This window comes from Enhydra lutris, unplaced genomic scaffold (genome assembly GCF_002288905.1).
Source record: "Enhydra lutris kenyoni isolate GAN:26980312 unplaced genomic scaffold, ASM228890v2 scaffoldscaffold49, whole genome shotgun sequence".
NCBI lineage: Eukaryota > Metazoa > Chordata > Mammalia > Carnivora > Mustelidae > Enhydra > Enhydra lutris.
The window spans coordinates 9,199,049-9,217,996 of record NW_019154133.1 but is presented as its reverse complement, the minus strand read 5'-3'; the positions used below and the strand labels follow the sequence as shown (position 1 = coordinate 9,217,996).

The 18,948-nt window shown below is 42.9% G+C and overlaps 1 protein-coding gene across 1 annotated transcript in view; it reads right to left on the bottom strand.

The window, feature by feature from the left end:
* Positions 1–17,927, bottom strand: part of LOC111156830 (junctophilin 1) — an 81,043-nt gene extending 63,116 nt beyond the window's left edge. Inside the window, exons 1-2 of the mRNA XM_022517924.1 lie at positions 17,350–17,927; positions 10,848–11,607 (exon numbers count right to left, since the gene is read on the bottom strand). Of these exons, the coding sequence (XP_022373632.1) occupies positions 10,848–11,607; positions 17,350–17,728 (1,139 nt within the window). The 5' untranslated portion in view covers positions 17,729–17,927. The remainder of the gene's footprint in view (positions 1–10,847; positions 11,608–17,349) is intronic.
* Between the last annotated feature and the right edge of the window lie 1,021 nt (positions 17,928–18,948).

The window sequence follows — 18,948 nt, the reverse complement described above, 5'->3', positions numbered from 1 at the left end:
CAGGAACAGACTTTCTGATACCTACACAATTGCATTGTCCTAAAGCAATGGGTTCCTCTTACTGAATGTGAGAATTGCTTTATTTGTACTTCTTAAAAAGAGCTGCATCTAGCATCACGTATGTGGAATTCCTCTTCTGCCATGTGCCTCATCGATGTCTTTGTTCCTCAGGGTTTGGGTCTGAGTTCTATGTGTGGTACAAGTCTGAATTCCAGACCCACATTCCCTTTTGTCTTTGGGGCCAGCATCTCAAAATTCAAGAAGTCAAAATCCAAACATCTTCCTCTCTAAACCAGTATTTTCTTCTCTGGTCCCTTTCTGAATAAATAGAACTAGCATCCCTCTAGTTGCCTGAGCCTGAAATGTAGGGGTCCCTCTCACTCTGCCTCTTCTAGGTTTGCCACATTTATCCAACCAGCCATCAGGTCCTACTGAGTCTGCTTGTGAGGCTGTCACCCATACGTGGGCTTCTTTCCATCCCCACGGTCACTGCTTAGCTCAGCCCATAGGTTCTTACCCAGATTACTAGTTAGCAGAGTACTACTTAATCAAACTCCAATTTTACTGCCCCTTGCTCTTCCCAGTCCCTATACCACCTGCATCCAGAGTGATCTTTCTAAATTTGATCATGTACTTCTTCTGCCTAAACCTACCAGTAGCTCTCCCCGATCTTTGTGATAATGTCCAAACTCCCCCTTACAGGTCAGTGAGCCCCTACTTACTCCTCCACCTCATCTCTCAACCCCCCCCCCCCAATTTAGTAGTCTTTTCTAGCCATGTTCTCCAGCCATACCAAACATTTTATAGTACCCCAAATATAAGTGGACCATTATCCTTTGCACCCTTCTCTTTCTGGAAAACACCTACATATCCTTTGGTTTTGAAGCTGGATACCACCTGTACAATCATGCCTCCAGCCCCAGGCTGTGATAAAGCTTCTCCTATGTGCTACCTATGCTCAGACCAAGGGGCCAATCGTTGGAGTGGTAACCGCATTCTTCTCTCTCCTAACATGTGACAGAAAGGACTGGATCTTGATCATTATTTTACATTTACATAGTATGTCATCAATTCATGGGCTTATAAATTGGGCTGGTAACCTAGTGTCTTTTCTGCAAGTCCAGACCATGGTGTTAATCAATGTATTAATTAACGACCCTTCCACAGCATTTGCATCTTTGTAAGGTAATCTATCAGTCACAGCTCAACTAATTGTCAAATCACTGGGATGAGCAGGAGAGGTGGGAAGGAGAAATAAGGGCTGGTGGAGGGCAGGTATGGCTCCTCCATTCCTACTCCTGAACCTGGAACTACAGTTTTTTTTTTTTTTTTTTTTAAAGATTTTATTTATTTATCAGAGAGAGAGAGGAAGAGAGAGCGAGCACAGGCATACAGAATGGCAGGCAGAGGCAGAGGGAGAAGCAGGCTCCCTGCCGAGCAAGGAGCCCGATGTGGGACTCGATCCCAGGACTCTGGGATCATGACCTGAGCCGAAGGCAGCTGCTTAACCAACTGAGCCACCCAGGCGTCCCTGGAACTACAGCTTCTATGGGATTTCTCCTCAACACGTTTTGACTAGTAGGTTCCCCACATGAATATTAAACCTTTCCCCTAATGGATGGAAGTGAATGTAGGAAATCCTGAAATAATAATTCCAAAAGCTCCAACACCAATGTAAAAAATTAAACAGAGAGGGATCTCTGGACTAAGCCAGTTGAGATCAAAGCTTGATGGACCCGAGACAGCAAAACTCAGCAAAATTTTAACCTTATTCAGAAGTTTTTAAAAACTAACAAAAATATAGAGAAGTTATCTGTTAATCTCTGGCACAATAAATTATTTTAAAAATGCTAGAAAGTGCATTAATGTATTTTACTTGGCTTGAATAAGTTTCTTTTGGCACACAGGGAAATCCTAAGAAGATTTGACTTCAAAGAGTTGCACTCTTTTGGAGGTGATCTGATTCCTTACGTATTAATTAAATTCCTGATAAAGAAGCTTAGTTTGAATTGAGCATATTATACAAATATTGTGAAACACCACCTGACATGGAAGGGGCAAAATTATTAAAAGCTTATTTGGTTTTATTCTCAAGAGGCTGTTGTACTAAAGCTGAATGACTTACATAAATACCTTTGGCATTTGTTGGATCCTGTTCCCAAACACAATGTTCATATTTCATCTATAATAAGAAAAGCATCTCAAAGATTTGCAAGGCACTAGTCTTGCAAGCGTCCGGTTTGGTGTCTTGAGTGAAGTGAGATTGGCAGAGTCAGCTTAATCCATAATGGAAAGTTGTGAGCGGGGTGCTTTGGCCGCCTGGCAGCTGTGGCTTGGAGAAGTCCCCCAGCTGTGTTAGCAGGCCACAGAACTCTGCCACTTGCCCGAAAACAGAGTATCTCCAGGTCAAGGCTAGAAGTTGTATGGGGTACACGGATGGAACATGAATGCTATCTCACACCTTTAGCTTTCAGGGCAACACAGTAGGGAGGCTTTCATTACCAAGGAAGCTATACTGGAAAGTAACTGCTGCTTTAATTCTTCAGATTTACAGAATCTGGAAACATGTCATGCTTCAGAGATAAATGAGATCGAACCTGCTGCAGTTTGTACTGCCTAAGCAAACTCAGATTTCTATAGTTAAAACAAGGCCAACATGTGTCCCAAAAACCTAGCTTATTATCTCCCTGGAACATTGCTTTTTCTCTCCAGTCTTTGCAGCCAGTTTTCGCCAAGTAGCTTTCTGCAGAATTCAACATTACCTCATATCCCATTCACACCATATACAGACGGCATCTTCTCCTTATGCTCTCCGCTTAATCAAAGTGGAGAGACATGCCTACATGAACGAGGGCTTAAAAAAGTATGTTTTTAATGGCCCAGAAGTCTGGATAATTGTGACTCTCCCACTATTATGGCATAAGACCCATTTTCATTGAATTTGTACTGCTTGAACCTACTTGTTCATCATTAAAACACAACCCCTCCCCCAAAAGGCCTCAGTTTCTGAATGGGTCTGGACTTGGGAGGGTTGGATGAAGGGTTTTTAAAGAAAGGTCTTCAGAAACAAGATACCCTAAAAAAGTTTTACAAGGCTCCCATAACACAGTATGTTCCCATGTTATGTGTAATGACCTGCTAAGCATGAGGTACCGTGACATCAGAGCTGAAGGACAGAAGCAGGGCATGTTCCCATCATGCCTCTGGAGTACCATCTCATCCAAGCTTTACCTCTTCTTTGGGGGCAGGACAGATCAGATGCCTCAGTATCTTTCTGGTTTCAGCTGCTCCCTCTGCACACCCACACAGAAAAGCCTCAGTGACTGCTTGGCCCATGAAATCCTGGGCCCTTAACACAGAGAAGTACAGCTCTTTTTAAACAGCTGGACAAGAATGCAAGGAAATTAGAGCAGACGCTTCACTCTCACCTGTGGGAAATGGGCATTCTTTGGTAAAAAGGAGAAACACGTGTTCAAAATTTTTATGTGCAATACAAAAACTGTAATATAAAAAAGACAACGGTGACCTATGCTAGTGTACCTACACAATAGGAAGAATCTTTATTATCCTACATTGTCTTCAGAACATTACCCCAGCATAGCTTGATACAAACACATACGCCATTTCTTTGCTCAGTTCCTTTTCAGCCTTTAAAAAATATAATTGCCCATTGATAGCCTATTGACTTCACACAGATCTGAGGCTGGAAATGGGGTGAATCTTGATATACATTCACATCTAAATACAGGTGGTCACACTTGGTGGATTTAATTCCCTTCCTTTTGCTTATCCTTATTTCTGCTTCCCAAGCCTCCTTCCCTTTTTCCTTCTTCCCTCCATCTTTACCTCTACTGCAGTCTGGCTTCTTGGTCATCTATCAACTGTCAGTCTTGGGAATGATACTTGTATGATGGACACATTTTCCAAAATGTGAACTGGATATGGTGATTCACAGTTCACACACAAAACCCTGGGATACCCACTTTTTCATTCAACCCTTAGGATAACCCTCCTGTGAGGAAAGGGGCAACTATCAATCCCCATTCACAGTAAGTTCTCTGTGCCTCAGCCTGAGCTTTATTAACCGAAACCCTGGAAGCCTTTTGCAGAAGGGCTGGTGATAGCAGGTGGGAGAGCGCGACAGGTAGCAAAGGCCCATACTGGAAGAGCACAGGAGGCATAACTAAAGAAAATCGTTAATGCTCTCAACACTGAATTCCCACATTTTAGGTGATTTTCCTCCAGATTTCTTTACCTATTTAACAGCTTCTTCATTAAAATGGCTTAAAAGATATTACACAAAAATTCACCTTCCCTGCAAAAGTCACTTATGCTAAAAACTGAACATTCACCAGAGTCCCAGTAGAAGAAATAAAGAATTAATGGAAAAGATAATCTACAATTGTTTTTAAAGATAGGATAGGACTACTAACATTAAGGAAACAGGATAAACCAGAATTTTGATTTGCAAAAGACAACTAGAACCCATTTGTCCAAATGAATTTAAGAATTTCAAATTTCTGGCTCTTCACAATAACTTGGCAGAGACTGAGATTTTTCCCTAAAATTGGTAGTAGTTTAATTTGGATCTGTAATGTGCACTGACTCATGGTTGACTCTGGGTTTTAATTACTAATAAGTGAAGTGTGAATCAAGTCAAGTAATCTTGTAAGGAACCGTTCTATTGAACACTGTTATTTGAGCTCAAGAAAAATGACCAAAAAAAGGGGGGAGGGGGTAAGACAAGAAAAACCTTCAAAAGGGAATAAAGATATCTAAACACTTAGAAAACAGATTCTTAAAAAAAAACAGTAAGCTCTTAGGTTCTGACTGATCACATATTTTGGTGATGTCAAAAAGGTAGGATGAGCTAATATTTTTTTTTTAAGATTTTATTTATTTATTTGAGAGAGATCACAAGTAGGCAGAGAGGCAGGCAGAGAGAGAGAGAAGGGGAAGCAGGCTCCCCTCTGAGCAGAGAGCCCGATGAGGGGCTAGATCCCAAGACCCTGAGATCATGACCTGAGCTGAAGGCAGAGGCTTTAACCCACTGAGCCACTGAGGCGCCCCGAGCTAATACTTTTATAGTGAGTATAAGTTGGCTTCCTGGAGTTTCTGTATCTGTTTAAGGGAAGCAGTCACAGGTATCACTGGACCAGCTCATCCCTATGAAGAATGGAGATAAGAGTTCAGCTTAACCTCAAGTTCTTATTCCCCAGCCATGCTTTGGTAAAGACTCTTCACTGATGTTGACGTAGCTAAGGAAAAGCATACCTATAACACCTACTTTTGCATTTTCTCTACTTCCTTGATTGTTACCAGATTATAGCATGATGATTTATAAGAGCTGTTTCTTTCCTTTAAAGCTGGGTTTATAAATGCCCAAGAAAACAGAATTAGAAGCCCTGGGAATGTTTACAGCCTAATTAGTAAGAATTTAATTCACTCATTCATCAAATATTTACTAGAGTCCTTACGAAAGCGCCCTGATCTAAACTAGCTGCTGGGTGAGTAAAAGCGAGCAAAGCTGCCTTCAGGGTCTAGCTTTCCGATCTAGTTGGAGAAAGAGATACCAAAAAAAATATACTGAAATACAATGACAACTTAGACAAATGGACACTTAGGTGGAAGGGGGCGGCAGTGGGGTGGGAGGGTATGGGCTTAGGGAAACCTTCCTTGAAGAGACTTGATGCCTAAACCTTAAGATGGAGCTAGCCGGAGGGGCTAGCTGGGGCAAGGGCCCCAGGCACAGGGAAGGGACAAGCAAAGACTTCCCTTAGAACTGAAGGAAAGCCATTGTGGCTGAATCATTCAGGCCATGGAGGAAAGAGGTTGAGTGGAAAGGAATTATATCTTTTTAGAAGAAAACTATGGTACATATGTAGGGTTTTTGGAAAAAAAGTGTCATTTTTAAATTTTTTTAATATTAAACTCCAAAACTGACAACATGGAATCCAATCTCTAGTTCTGAAAATAGGTACAGCAGGCTCACCTGTGTCCCAGATCCCTCGAGCTTCAGGCCTCCATATTCAATCTGGTGCTTCCATCCCCCTGTACAACTACATCTGTGCTGGGCCCAGCGGGGTTGGGGCTGGGCTGGATACACTACAGGGCTCCGTCCCAACATTACCTGTCTCAGTGCTGCTGTCAGAGCCTGAAGTCTGGGGGAGACTGGGAGCAACCACTGACACTTCACAGTAGTCTCGAAGCCAGTCCAGCCACACACCCTCCCAGCTTCAGTGAGGCCTCCACAGAGTCAGAACGGTGGTCCAGTCTATCCTCCCAGTTTATTTTCTTTCTTCTAATCTATGTGATACAATGAAGCCAGCGTGTGGTTCTCAACTGCTTGAGGCCAACTCTCTCCCATCCCTGTCACCAGCCTTCTTCCATCCTTTAGCACGATAATCATGTCCTCTGGGGCTCAGAGTCTATAAAGCTCTTCTTTTGTCTACATCCTTTTCTAAATTATCTATTCTTTTCCACCAAAGTATGCTTCTCTAAGGGCAACTTACTGGCTAACTCATCCAAATGCCTCACCTTAAAATTCTTCCTTAAAATATGTTTCTCAAGGACCAGTATTTTGAACATCTCTTAGGCGATGACTGGAGACAAGAGTTCATGGAGTAAGAATGACCAAACGAGAAATGTACTAGAAACAGGCAAAGTAGGGTCATCTTGGGCAGAGCTGTGGTCTTTGCCTCTGAATGTGAGGGGCCTGAAATAGAGTTGCTCCCTTACCTCTTGAACATTTCTTTTAAAAACAATATTGAGACATTTTCTCAATTCCAGGAGATGATTTTTACCCACAGGCCCAAGACAAGAAGGGAAGAAAACATTTTGTTACATCTAATAGACATAATACTTGATTAGAACAGAAACCTGAAGAAAACTTATAAAAGACAGCAAATTATTAGTCTCCCTTAGAGTTTTCACTCTTTAAGAGCTAACCTGCTAGTAAATGATCAGTATCTACTAATGCTCTATCTGCTGCATTATTTCCATTATCTACTAACTGTTATGCGATTCTCACATTCCCTTATTGGTAAGAATTAAACAGGGGTCCATAATACACCTTCTGAAATAAGACTCCTGTGTGTTTCCTGCTGAGACACACCACTTTCTCTTCAAAGAAGCAAAGGAAAGGTCCACAGACCTTCTTGAATCTCTTGGCCAAAGGTGGTTGTTTCCACGTCTCTTGATTTCCCTGAGGAGGATACCATTGTTTTCTCTCAGGGCTAACTTGAAGCTTGGCTTCAAGATAATACAGGGTTATGGCACAAAAATGGATCCATTTTCCTGAGACTTAAGCAACAAAAACTCTCCACAACCTAAGAAATAACAGCAACAGAATAATGATTAGCACTAATTAGCAATTAGTGGCAAACTGAGCTGGTCAGTGACTATGACCATCTCCTTCTGTTGCTAGTGGCAAATGCGTGATTTTGAGTGCTGCAGCTGCCAGAAGCCTGATTTTATAGTTGTTATTCTGCCATTACTGGGGCAGGACCAAGAGGAGAGTGTCACCTACATTCTTAAACTTTTGCTATTTTTTAGAAACAAAACATTAATGGTAACTACTGGAGGGTCCAGGAAGGACTAAGCAGATCCTCAGGTATTATCAAGAGTCATGGTTTATGACAATAGAGTAAGAAGTCCATTCCCTAGCCAGCAATCTCCAAAACCTTAAAGGAAGCTTTTTCTCTCTTAAAAAAAAAAAAAAAAAGAAAAATAATTTTTAATAATTTATTAATTTTTTAAAGATTTATTTATGAGAGCGGGGTTGGGGGAAGGGGGAGAGGGGGAGAGAAAATCTCAAGCAGACTCCCTGCTGAGGGCAGAACCCACGGGGTGGGGTGGGGGAGGCTTAATCTCACCACCCCAAGATCGTGACCTGAGCCGAAATCGAGAGCCACCAACTGAGCCACCCAGGTGACCCAAAAAAGTTTTTAAAAGAATGTAGAACTTGGGCGCCTGGGTGGCTCAGTGGGTTAAGCCGCTGCCTTCGGCTCGGGTCATGGTCTCAGGGTCCTGGGATCGGGTCCCACATCGGGCTCTCTGCTCAGCGGGAGGCCTGCTTCCCTCTCTCTCTCTCTCTCTGCCAGCCTCTCCGTCTACTTGTGATCTCTCTCTGTCAAATAAATAAATAAAATCTTAAAAAAAAAAAAAAAAAAAAGAATGTAGAACTTTAAGCTCAGAGCTACCGAAGGGGACGGTCAGTCCTTCAATTACTTTCTACAAAAAGAAGTAGCAAAAATCTGTATCTGAAGTATTTATTAAAGCAAGGAATCTGGAAAGAGGAGTAACATAGTGAAAGACAGACATAAAAGGTTAATTGAGTATTTTGTCTATTGCATCATCCAAATAGTATAAATTTTTTACTGTGGTTAAAACACTTCACATGAGATCTACCCTCTTAGCGAATTTTTATGTACACAATACAGTATTGTTAGCTACAGGCACAATCACCTTGCTTAACTGAAACTTTAGAGCTATTGAACAGCAGCTCCACATTTCCCCCTCCCTCCAGCCTCTGGCAACCACCATTTTACTGTTTCTAGGAGTCTGACCATTTTAGAGACCTCATTTAAGTGGAATCATGCAATATTTGTCCTATGACTGGTTTATTTCACTTAGTATAAGGTATTGAGCGTTTGCAAAATAGCTAAGTGAAATATTAATGAGGCAGTTAACTGGCTAAAAGTGCATTTGTTGGGGCGCCTGGGTGGCTCAGTGGGTTAAAGCCTCTGCCTTCGGCTCAGGTCATGATCCCAGGGTGCTGGGATCGAGCCCCACATCAGGCTCTCTGCTCAGCAGGGAGCCTGCTTCCTCCTCTCGCTCTCTCTGCCTGCCTCTCTGCCTACTTGTGATCTCTATCTATCAAATAAATAAATAAAATCTTAAGAAAAAAAAAGTGCATTTGTTGATTATCAACTATGCAATATAGTACTGTCAAACTACTTTACTATCCCTGAAAGACTTTCAACAGAGGGGATGTGGCTAGGACTTGGGTTAAGAGTTTTATGATGCTAGTATAATCACAGATCCTTGCATTACAAGCATTTCACTTTCATTATTTAGATTCTTCCAATTTAAACCATAAAAGTCAATAATTAAAGCAAGTCTAAGAAAGTCATTTGCTCGTGTCCTGTGCAGGTGCACTTCCCATCTGCCAAGATCGAACTGCCTCTACTAGATCACCAGGCTCTAAGGGGAAAACAAATGGAAGAATCCAGGAGTACATTTGAAACGAGAGGTCAGGACATAACCAAAGGTATATCACTAGCTCTAAAAGTTAGCTGAGAGCCAGAGAAGCCAGTCAGATTAGATGTGCCAAGAATACCATCTATAAGCAAACTGAAAAGCAAGTAATACAATGCTTGGTGATCTGGGAAAACTGTGATCTAAAATAAAGGATGCCCCGCAGAGAGGAGAGGTGAGACCCTTCCTGAAAGTCTGTGCTGATCAGCAAACAATATTAACTTTAAAGCAGGATGAGTTTGGGATAAAGATGGAAATCCTGAAGACTTTTAATACATACCTCAGTATAATGCAAAAAAAAGAACAAGTGGTGCTTCAGATACTAAGAAGTAAACAGCAGCCATAAAAGTTTTTTTTTTAATAGAAACTTCCGAAGTCTGAAAGTATTGAGTTGAACCACATGAAATTGCCATTTTTTGAACATCAAAAGGTCCAAATATCAATAATTTCATATGGTTCAGCCAAAGCAAAGGAGAGTCCATTTATTCAATGCTAAGAATAAAAACTGAAGACATGCTAATATTTTGTGGCTTTGAAAGAAGGCTTACTTCTACGAGAAAATACTACTGAAGCAGGAAAAGACATTTGCCTCAAGTTATACAAAACTGTGGCCAGTCGGTGGCTCGTAAATAAGACCCAAAATAATATTTCCCATTTATAACCACCTCTTTTGTCTACAATAAGACAATTCTATTCCCAATAGATTTCTCCAACCCTCCTGCTGGATCCCTGAACCCAGCTATTAATGGTAAAACTTCAGGCACATAATCCTTCTGTGCCCACATACACCCCACTTCTCAATCTATAATTCACCGCTTTCTCCTACTCACTCCATCCCTTCTCTACTGCTCTACTTTCTTCCAACTTTGGCACACTGACAGTCCCATCTGTCCATGTCAGGTTCCTCCCCACCCCTTTCCTTTTAGTACGCCACTGATCTAATCATTCCTGCATAGAACGCAGAGCTTTGTATGAGCCTTAATCCCTCTGCCACTCCCACAGAGATGAGGTTTTTTGTTTTTTCATATTTTTGGAGTGATATTTTACTTATTAATTACTACTTTTAAAATTTTAGGCAGTTAACATACAGTGCAATATTGGTTTCTGGAGTAGAATTCAGTGATTCATCACTTACATACAACACCCAGTGCTCACAAGTGCCCTCCTTAACTTGGACGGGAGCTTTGTCTTAAAGAACCATGCAAGATTTGGTCTTGTAACTTTCCATTTCTGCTGTCTTTAGATTTTGAGGCCTTCTCAATAAAACAAAAACAAACAAAAAACCACCCCTGGAAGTAACTTTCTGAATTCCTGAAAATGTGCATAGGGTCTGAGCGACCAGCCATTAAGTATTAGGGAAGTAATCTGCATCAAGAAGGGGATCTCAATGTGCCTTCAACATTTTGTGATGATGACGTTTCAGAACAGTGCAGGTACTTTTCTGACCCACTCCACTGCACTTCCATCATTCTCTAACTTTGGTTCTAGCAGCTCTTTGGTGACGTTACCAGCAGAATGACAAACGTAATATTTGATATCCCACTTTTTTGAAGGACCAGGCACAACCACCCACCCTGCAATTTCCATACCTTGAATTTGCTATTTCCACCTTGGTTCTCGCCATGGCCGCTGCCCTTTGCGCGCCTTCAATTGCTCTGTCCACCTTCTCCCTAGTTTTTGTATTTCTTATTGGTATAAGCTGCTTCCTTATTCCACGGACCAGAATATTATTTTTGTATTTTCCCTCTTCTTTGGAGCCGTCAGGAAACACGGTGCAGCCATACCCGTGCCTCTTGTTATTTGCCCACTCGCCTTCATACTTCATGCCGTTGGAGCGCTCGCTGATGCCGAAACCATTGCGCTTGTCGTTCTTCCACTCGCCCATGTAGGTTTCCGTGGTGGTGGCGTCGACGTGGTCTTCCACGGGGCAAAAATCACAATCTACGTCGCCGAAGCTGATCGTGGAGTTGGCATCGCTGGAACTGATTCGGCTCATGGCCGCGTCGCTGCGGACCGAGCTGCGCTTACTGGAGATGGAAGACTTGGATTCGGACTTGCGAAGTTTCATGCTTCCGAGAAGGGAGCCCCTTCGGAAGAGGCCGCCCTTCTTCTTGCCCGCGAGCTCCGCGTCGGCATGGAAGTTGAGCACGAAGCCGCCGCGCGTGCCGGCGGGGCTGTCAGCAGCGGCCGCGGCGTCGTGGAGCACGCTGCCATTGCTCTGCTCACTGCGCAGCGAGGCCATGGAGGTGCGCAGCGGCGAGCGGATCACGGTGGCCATGCCGTAGGGCACGCTCTGGCGCACGCCGTAGCCATGCCGCATTCCGCCGGCCCACTGGCCCTGGTAGGTACCTTCGAGAGAGACCGTGAGAAAGCACAGCGTGAGTCGGGGGACAGGGGGGTGCCGTCTGGGCTGCAAGCGCCCGAAGCGCCTGGGTGCGCTCTGGGAGACCCTGGCGCATAGAGCAGGCAGGCCCTCGGTCAAATCCCACACGTTTCCAAGTCAACTCTAAGCGCTACTTTTCATCCATTTGCGAATTCCTGCCCTGTAATTTTGTGTCTATGGCTTTAATGTAATTGTATAGCATTTTCCAATAGTCTGGTAACTTTGCTTTTCATTAAAAAATTTATCCGAGTGTTTCAGATGAAACCACTGCTTTCTAATACAAAAAGAGTGATCATTAGAAAACAACTTTTCTCCCCTGAAATTAACACATCAAAATCCCCCAAAGGAAGGCAGGCAGTGTCACAGAAGATGAAATGAGTTCTATTTGTGAATTTTATTCTAATTTTACTCATTTAGCTGAAAACCTTTAAAAACTCTAGGTCTGTCACTATAACATTCCAACAGGCTCAAAGACTTAAAATTATTAGTGATCTGAGTACTCAGGACATGGGCCATCAAATTATTTTACATTTTTTTCTTTCATGTTAATTTTTTTAAGATAGGGAAAAGTGTGTATTTAGGCTTATTATTTAGATTTGGAAGAAATTTTTGGTGCTAAGGTTGATTTGACAAATACTATATGTATTCTGAACATAGCGAACCATTACTAAAAAATGGGCAATTTATTACAAGATTTTGTACTTCCAGGTGAAACGGTCAAGATTTGTCCTGTACTACTTGCCAAAGTTTTGCTTTCTCCTTGCCATTCTCTTCATTGACTTCCCTAGTCTCTGACACAACAGAATGAAACATGTGGACTAGAAGCACTCTGAGGGCAGGAATTACCTTCAAAGCAAACACAAAATTTGCAGTCTTATAACTTATGTGCCCTGTGATCTGTAGGTGTTTGATGACTTTATAGTAAATAGCTATGGTGGCTCAAAAGAATATACTACTTACCCCTAGAAAAACTGAGAGAAGACCAGAGTAGATCTTCCACTCCTAACAGTATATAATTCATCTCAGAGCAAAGGCATCTCTTAGAAGTTTGGTGATACCAGATCACTTTTTCAATGAATATTATGCCATTTTAGGAATAGGATAATCTCTAAAGCATTTGTGTTTGGTAAGTTTTTCTATTAAATAAATTAGCTAAATAACCTGGTGTGGCTTTTTAAATCACATGAAACACTGAATATTAAAATTAGGGAACTTAGACTTTTCAAAATCAGGGAGATTTCCTTTAATTAAAGGTACATTTTAAATTATAGTATCCCCCCAAAAGGAGCTATGTGGAAATTTTAAGATGTAATTACTTCTGTATTATCATAGTAACTCACAATATAATAGAAAATAAATCATGATTAGTCTTTTTTGGCCTCTTTCAGTTTCTGATTATATAGATCTAACTTGCAGTCACTTTTCATTTAGATTTCCATTTACTTTTTTAAGTATTTTTTTAAAGACTTTATTTATTTGACAGAGAGAAATCAGAAGTAGGCAAAGAGGCAGGCAGAGAGAAAGGGGGAAGCAGGCTTCCATTGAGCGGAGAGCTCAATGTGGGGCTTGATCCCAAGACCCTGAGATCATGACCTGAGCCGAAGACAGAGGCTTAAACCACTGAGCCACCCAGGCGCCCCTCCATTTACTTTTTAAATACTTGAGCTATATATGCTAGTGGTTTTATATCATTGTATTAATATGGGCTGATTATTTCAATACATTTAAAACTGTAATGGCTCCAAAGTCAAAAGTTTTGACAAATTTCATGACTACCTTCTCTTTCTGTTTAGTTTGATATACTTATGTCGTATAAACCGACAACAGTGGGACAACAATGAAATTCTAAGTAGGTCTGGTACTATGAATGTCCTATTTTGGGTAAATAGGAATCTTAACCTGACATGTATGAACTTCTGAGGAGGTAGGTGGACCATAGTTTTCTCAAAAGGATTAAACCCCAAAGGATAAGATAGTCACATAGAACATTCCAGGTTAAAAAGGTTCCTACTGAATATTAGCCATTTCCAAATACCACCGCCTTAACAGGGAAGGGAATGAAATTAGGAGATTTCAACTTTGACTTTCCCTCTGCCTATATGGGTAAAATACAAGTTCTAGGATAAAAGTTCTACAAACTGACTTATACATACCAAAACAACCTTGTTTTTAAAATATTTTGTTTAAATAAACAAGTAATGCTATAATCATCTCTACCTTTCTACACAATGACAAGTTAATTTTGCAAGAACAGTTTCCAAAGGTGCTATTTGATAGGTTTTATATTTTGAAAATGCAACCATACCATCTTAGCAAATGTTTAACACTGAGAGAAAATTAATAAGTAGTTTCTGTAACTGGTATCTCCAAAAGTAAGAGGAGTATTTAGAATTTCCAAATAAGTATTGCTTGAAAATCCAAGCAGTTTAAGGCAACAGCAGTAATTAGAAAGTTTAGGTCTCTGCTTAACTGTCAAACAGGGAGGGGAGCGGGGGGCAACTGCATTGGAAATGTTCCTATCTTATTTTGTTAAATCACAGTATATGGAAGACTACTTCCATGGAATTGCTAAACACCAATTTATAGTCAAACTGTTAGTAGTTCATCTGAAATTTAAAATGGGTTTAGTCAATGAACTTTGGGGAAAAAAAGGGCTTCTATTTTTTTTTATGAAGCAGGTGGGTTCCAGCTTTTCCCTGCTGTCCAAATAAAGTTCTCATTAGTTCGTCTCCATCCCTCAAATAAAGATGCATATTTCACAAGTGTAAAAATTATTTTTACAGGTTTTGTTTTAAATTATGTTCTATGACTTTTTCATCTGGGCACTGCTTTCCTAGATATAGCCATTTTAACTACATAATCTTATAGCATAAGTCACCCAGTTCAGAATGAGTCCCAGTCAAATGTAGATTGCACTATGCCAAATTTATATTCATGTGCTATGAATGGGTATATGTGACTATGCACATAATTAATAAAGCAATGTGCCTTCCTAGATATTTTCAATAGTTTATGACTGGTGAAAAAAATGAGATGCAGCAGATCAGAATTTATGCCTAGATTTTGGATTTCATTAGTACTATACTATTTTATTCTTAATTAATATTTAGGCAGTTTTGGCAACACTTTACACACAAATCACTAATAAAATAATCAGGTGATACATTCCTTATGGAATTAATACTCCATCTTCTAGTTAAATGTCACAAAATACATGGAATCAGATTTTCCCTAAGTTTGACAAAGGGTGCACAGGGATGGACAGGTGGTAGTGCAGAGACAAAAAGAAACTCATTCTTAAAAATAGGGAAGGTGGTAATTCCTATTTTGACCAAAACTTTTGCATAAAATAAGTTATAGCAATACACTTCTACTTAGATCCTCACTTTATGATTAGGGACTTTCTAACGAAGTGACATATGAAAGAAAGCAGGAAAATCAACTAGCATAGAGCAGACATTCAAAGTGATTTTTAAGGTTTTTTTTTTTTCTTTCCTAACTGGGATCATATTTGAATTTTTTTTTTTTCTTTTTGTAGAAGAGGAAAACCACATGATGCCAAATTTTACGGGTTTAAAAAAATTTTTTAAGGTAGTTTTAAATCAGGGGTGCCTGGGTGGCTCAGTGGGTTAAGCCTCTGCCTTCAGCTCAGGTCATGATCCCGGGGTCCTGTGATCGAGCCCCACATCGGGTTCTCTGCTATGCAGGGAGCCTGCTCCCTGCCCACCCCCCCGCCTGCCTCTCCGCCTACTTATGATCTGTGTATGTCAAATAAATAAAATAAAATCTTTAAAAAAATAGTTTTAAATCAGAAGGCAGATTATCCATAACATCATCCTGGTCACTTATTTGAGCTTCTACAGCACATACATAGAGGACCTTCACTGATAGATATATCTTTCTACCTATACATAAATAGAAAGATATATCTATATCTATGTATTTGCTAAGTGTAATGAATCCTCTAAACCAAGAGATTTTGTGTAATGAGTAGTAACTTTAAAAGATTTATTTTTTTATTTAAGACTAATTTATTTTAAACCTTCCCAAACTGAAGAGAACTATCCTCGGCCTTCTTAAGAGGTTACAAAATAACATGCAAATTTAAAAAATAAATTTTGCCTTCTACTTTTGAGCATGGAATTTAGTTATATTACAGACCTAGAGGCTCCAATAAAATCCAATCACAAGCTAATATATTTACAGGGCTGTCAACCAAGGCACTATATGCCCATTCAGAATATTTAAGGGCCCTAATTAACTACTGTGAAACTCAAGACTGGAGCCCATATAAAAGTATTAGAGAAAGTTCCCCTCCCTCCTTTTAATCCATGAGAACCGTATCCTTTATTTATACTGTAGGTCCAAGAGATGTCTTTTTATCAAATTCTACCATTGAATCCTACTATTTTGCATTTGAAATACAGCCCAAGTGTGCTGAGTAAGTGAAGTGTACTAACTGTATAAGCTTTTATGCAGTGGGCTGGAGAAACTTTTAATTGGATCCTTTTAATTCCCTTCAACTCTGAGCTGTGTGACGACAAAAGTTGACACTGCCTCCCCTAACCTTTTTCAATTAACTATGATTATGTTTATCATCAGAAAATGCATTTTGCCAAAGCATAAGCTATTCATCCTTCTCAGCTTATTACACAAGAAAATTCATCAGGTTTTGACACCTGTTTCAGTAATGGATACTTTTCCTAATTAAAAAAAAAAAAAAGGAACTCTGCCCTATTATATACACAATTTATTTCACAAAGTTGTTAAATAGTAAAATCAGGTGAATTTTGTTCATATTTGTTCATATAACAATTTTGTTCATTGCGTGCTAAGGTCATACAACCTCAGCACAATTTGGTGATTCCATACTGCCATTCGCTGGAGTGAAGTGGCTGCTAACTTAGCAACTGTAGGAATGTATCTTTTGAATATATTTCTTAAAACGTGGCCTTCATTGTTCATTTCTAAGCCATTTTCCTAGTAACTTGCCCAAAGATCTCCAGGTCAGCAAGGACTACCATTTTTCTGATGGAAAACTACTACTTTAGGGAACCGAATGAAAACCGGGAAGGGAAACTCACACCCTCTGAGCCGCACCTGCATCAGGTGGCTTCTCCACCTCCATAGCTACGATGTTTCCAAATGCACTCCAAGTAAGGTACAATTCCCCTACATCCTAGTTATGGGGTTCTGGCTTCTATCTTTAGGCTACTAGAGGACCAGAAGCGAAATACGACTCCACGTGAAACCAATCCGGGGAGCGGTCAGCGCCGACCGCCAGCCTCACAAGCCCAGGGCGTTCGCTCTAACTCCACCGGAGTGGCGTTTTCAAACCCGGCCGGGAGAGGGAGGGATCAGGAACGTAATGTGACGGGCTCAAGTGACAGCGTCCTCTCCCCTGCCCAACCCACCCGGGCGGCGCTCCCTCCTGGTGGCAGTGCAGTGCTGGCGCCGGCCAGGTATATTCACGCCTTGCTCCCCCGGGTGTGGACACACTGCCCGTTCCAGGAACCGGGTCAGAGCAAACCCACCCGCGCACTAGTCGCGTCTCCACGCTGGCGCGGGAGATGGGTGGGAGGCTTCCCCAGGTGTTTTGGCGGGTTTCCGGACACGTGCGCCTCTCGTCCTCCCCGCTTCCCCGCAGCCTGGGCAAAGCCCACCGCACCAGCTCACGGAGCAGCCGAGCCGCCTGCGACGCTGCTCACCTCCGTCCCCGTAGGTCTCCACGCCGTACCCGTCCTGCAGCCCGTTACTCCAGGTACCCTCGTAGCGAGCGGGGGTGCACAGGCTCTGCCGGACCCCGTAGCGCCCCTTGAAACCATGTGACCACTCCCCCCGGTACATCCACTTGCCCTTCGTCTCCACCCCCAGCCCGTGCCGCTTGCCCTGAGCCCAGTAGCCCTGGTAGGTGTTGCCGCTGGGCCAGGTGTAGCCTCCAGCCACCTCGAAGCCGTGCGACCAGGAGCCCGAGTATTCGCCCTGGCCCTTGGGCCCCGTGCAGATGCCATGCCCGTGCGCCTTGCCCTCCTCCCAGCCGCCGCAGTAGGTGCCGCCATCGTCGAAGTCGAACCTTCCGCCCGTCATTCGGGGGGCAGCCCCGGCGCGCTCCCCGCGGGGGCACGGACGCGGGCAGAGCTGGGCACGGCAGGGTGTAGCTCGGGGATGGGGGCCCGGCGGGCGAGCTCACTACAGCGCCCCGGGCAGCTCGCGCCGCCGCTCGGCTCCAGTCCGACGCCGCCCCCGTCCTCCCCTCTTCTTTCGCCGCCGCCACCGCCGCCTTCCTCCTCCTCCTCCTCCTCCTCCTCCGCCTCCTTCCCCGCCGCCGCCGGGGCCAGCGCCGCGCGCGAGAGGACAGCCCAGGCTCCGGAACAGACCTTCAGCTGCTCCCGCCCGCCCACGTGAGCCGGGCGCCACCCCGCGCCCGCCCCTTGTCCCCTCCCCAGGCGCCGAGGCCCGGCCCCGCGGCGCTCCGGCCCCACCCGGCCCTGCCCCCAGCCCCGGGAGCCAACGCTTCCCCCGCGGGCGGGCGGGCGCGGGGAGCGGTTGGCGCGCGTGTGTTCGCGCAGTGGGATGCCGGTGGGAGGGCGAGTGTACCCAGGGACGCGCGCGAATCCCTGCCTGTAGACGAAGGCGCGGCTGCATGTGTGGGGGCAGCTCGCGAACTGCGGAGCCTCCTGTGTTTGTGTTTGGGGTTTATCAAAGTGGTTAAGCTCCTGTAAGTGCGACCACGTGTGTGTTGAGGGAAAACTCCTGTATGCTTGTTTGTCTGCATGGGGTTTGTAGTTGCATTTTTTTCCGGCATTCCAACTTGTGTACTGTTGCATTTGTCATGCTCAGCTGTCATCATGAATTAACATCTCCTAGATATATGTGTGCGTGTGATATAAATCTCTGGTAGCCTAGATATAATTGTGCAGAATGTTCTTTTACACCTACCCATTTCTAAGCACATGTGTTTGCATTTATTTAATGAAGATACAGGGGGAGAGCAATGTAATTTGAAAAAGCACAGATTAAATCGGTCAGCTTTTCATTTGTAATAAGGAACAGGATGGTTTTAATCTATCTTTGCAGGGGTATGTGCAATTTCCTTTCATATCAGAGCCCCTAATGCCTCATTTGTTCTTCTGACAACTTAGAAATTCTTTAGCCAAGAGCTATGTACCCAACAGGCAGACTGCTCAGTCTGTGGATATTGTGTAAATGTCTGGAATGTACACCTGGTACCTCTCCCCTGGTATCCACAGTTTAACAAAGTAAATAGAAGATCTCAAGGAGGAATATCGTAAGTAAAACACTGCTCT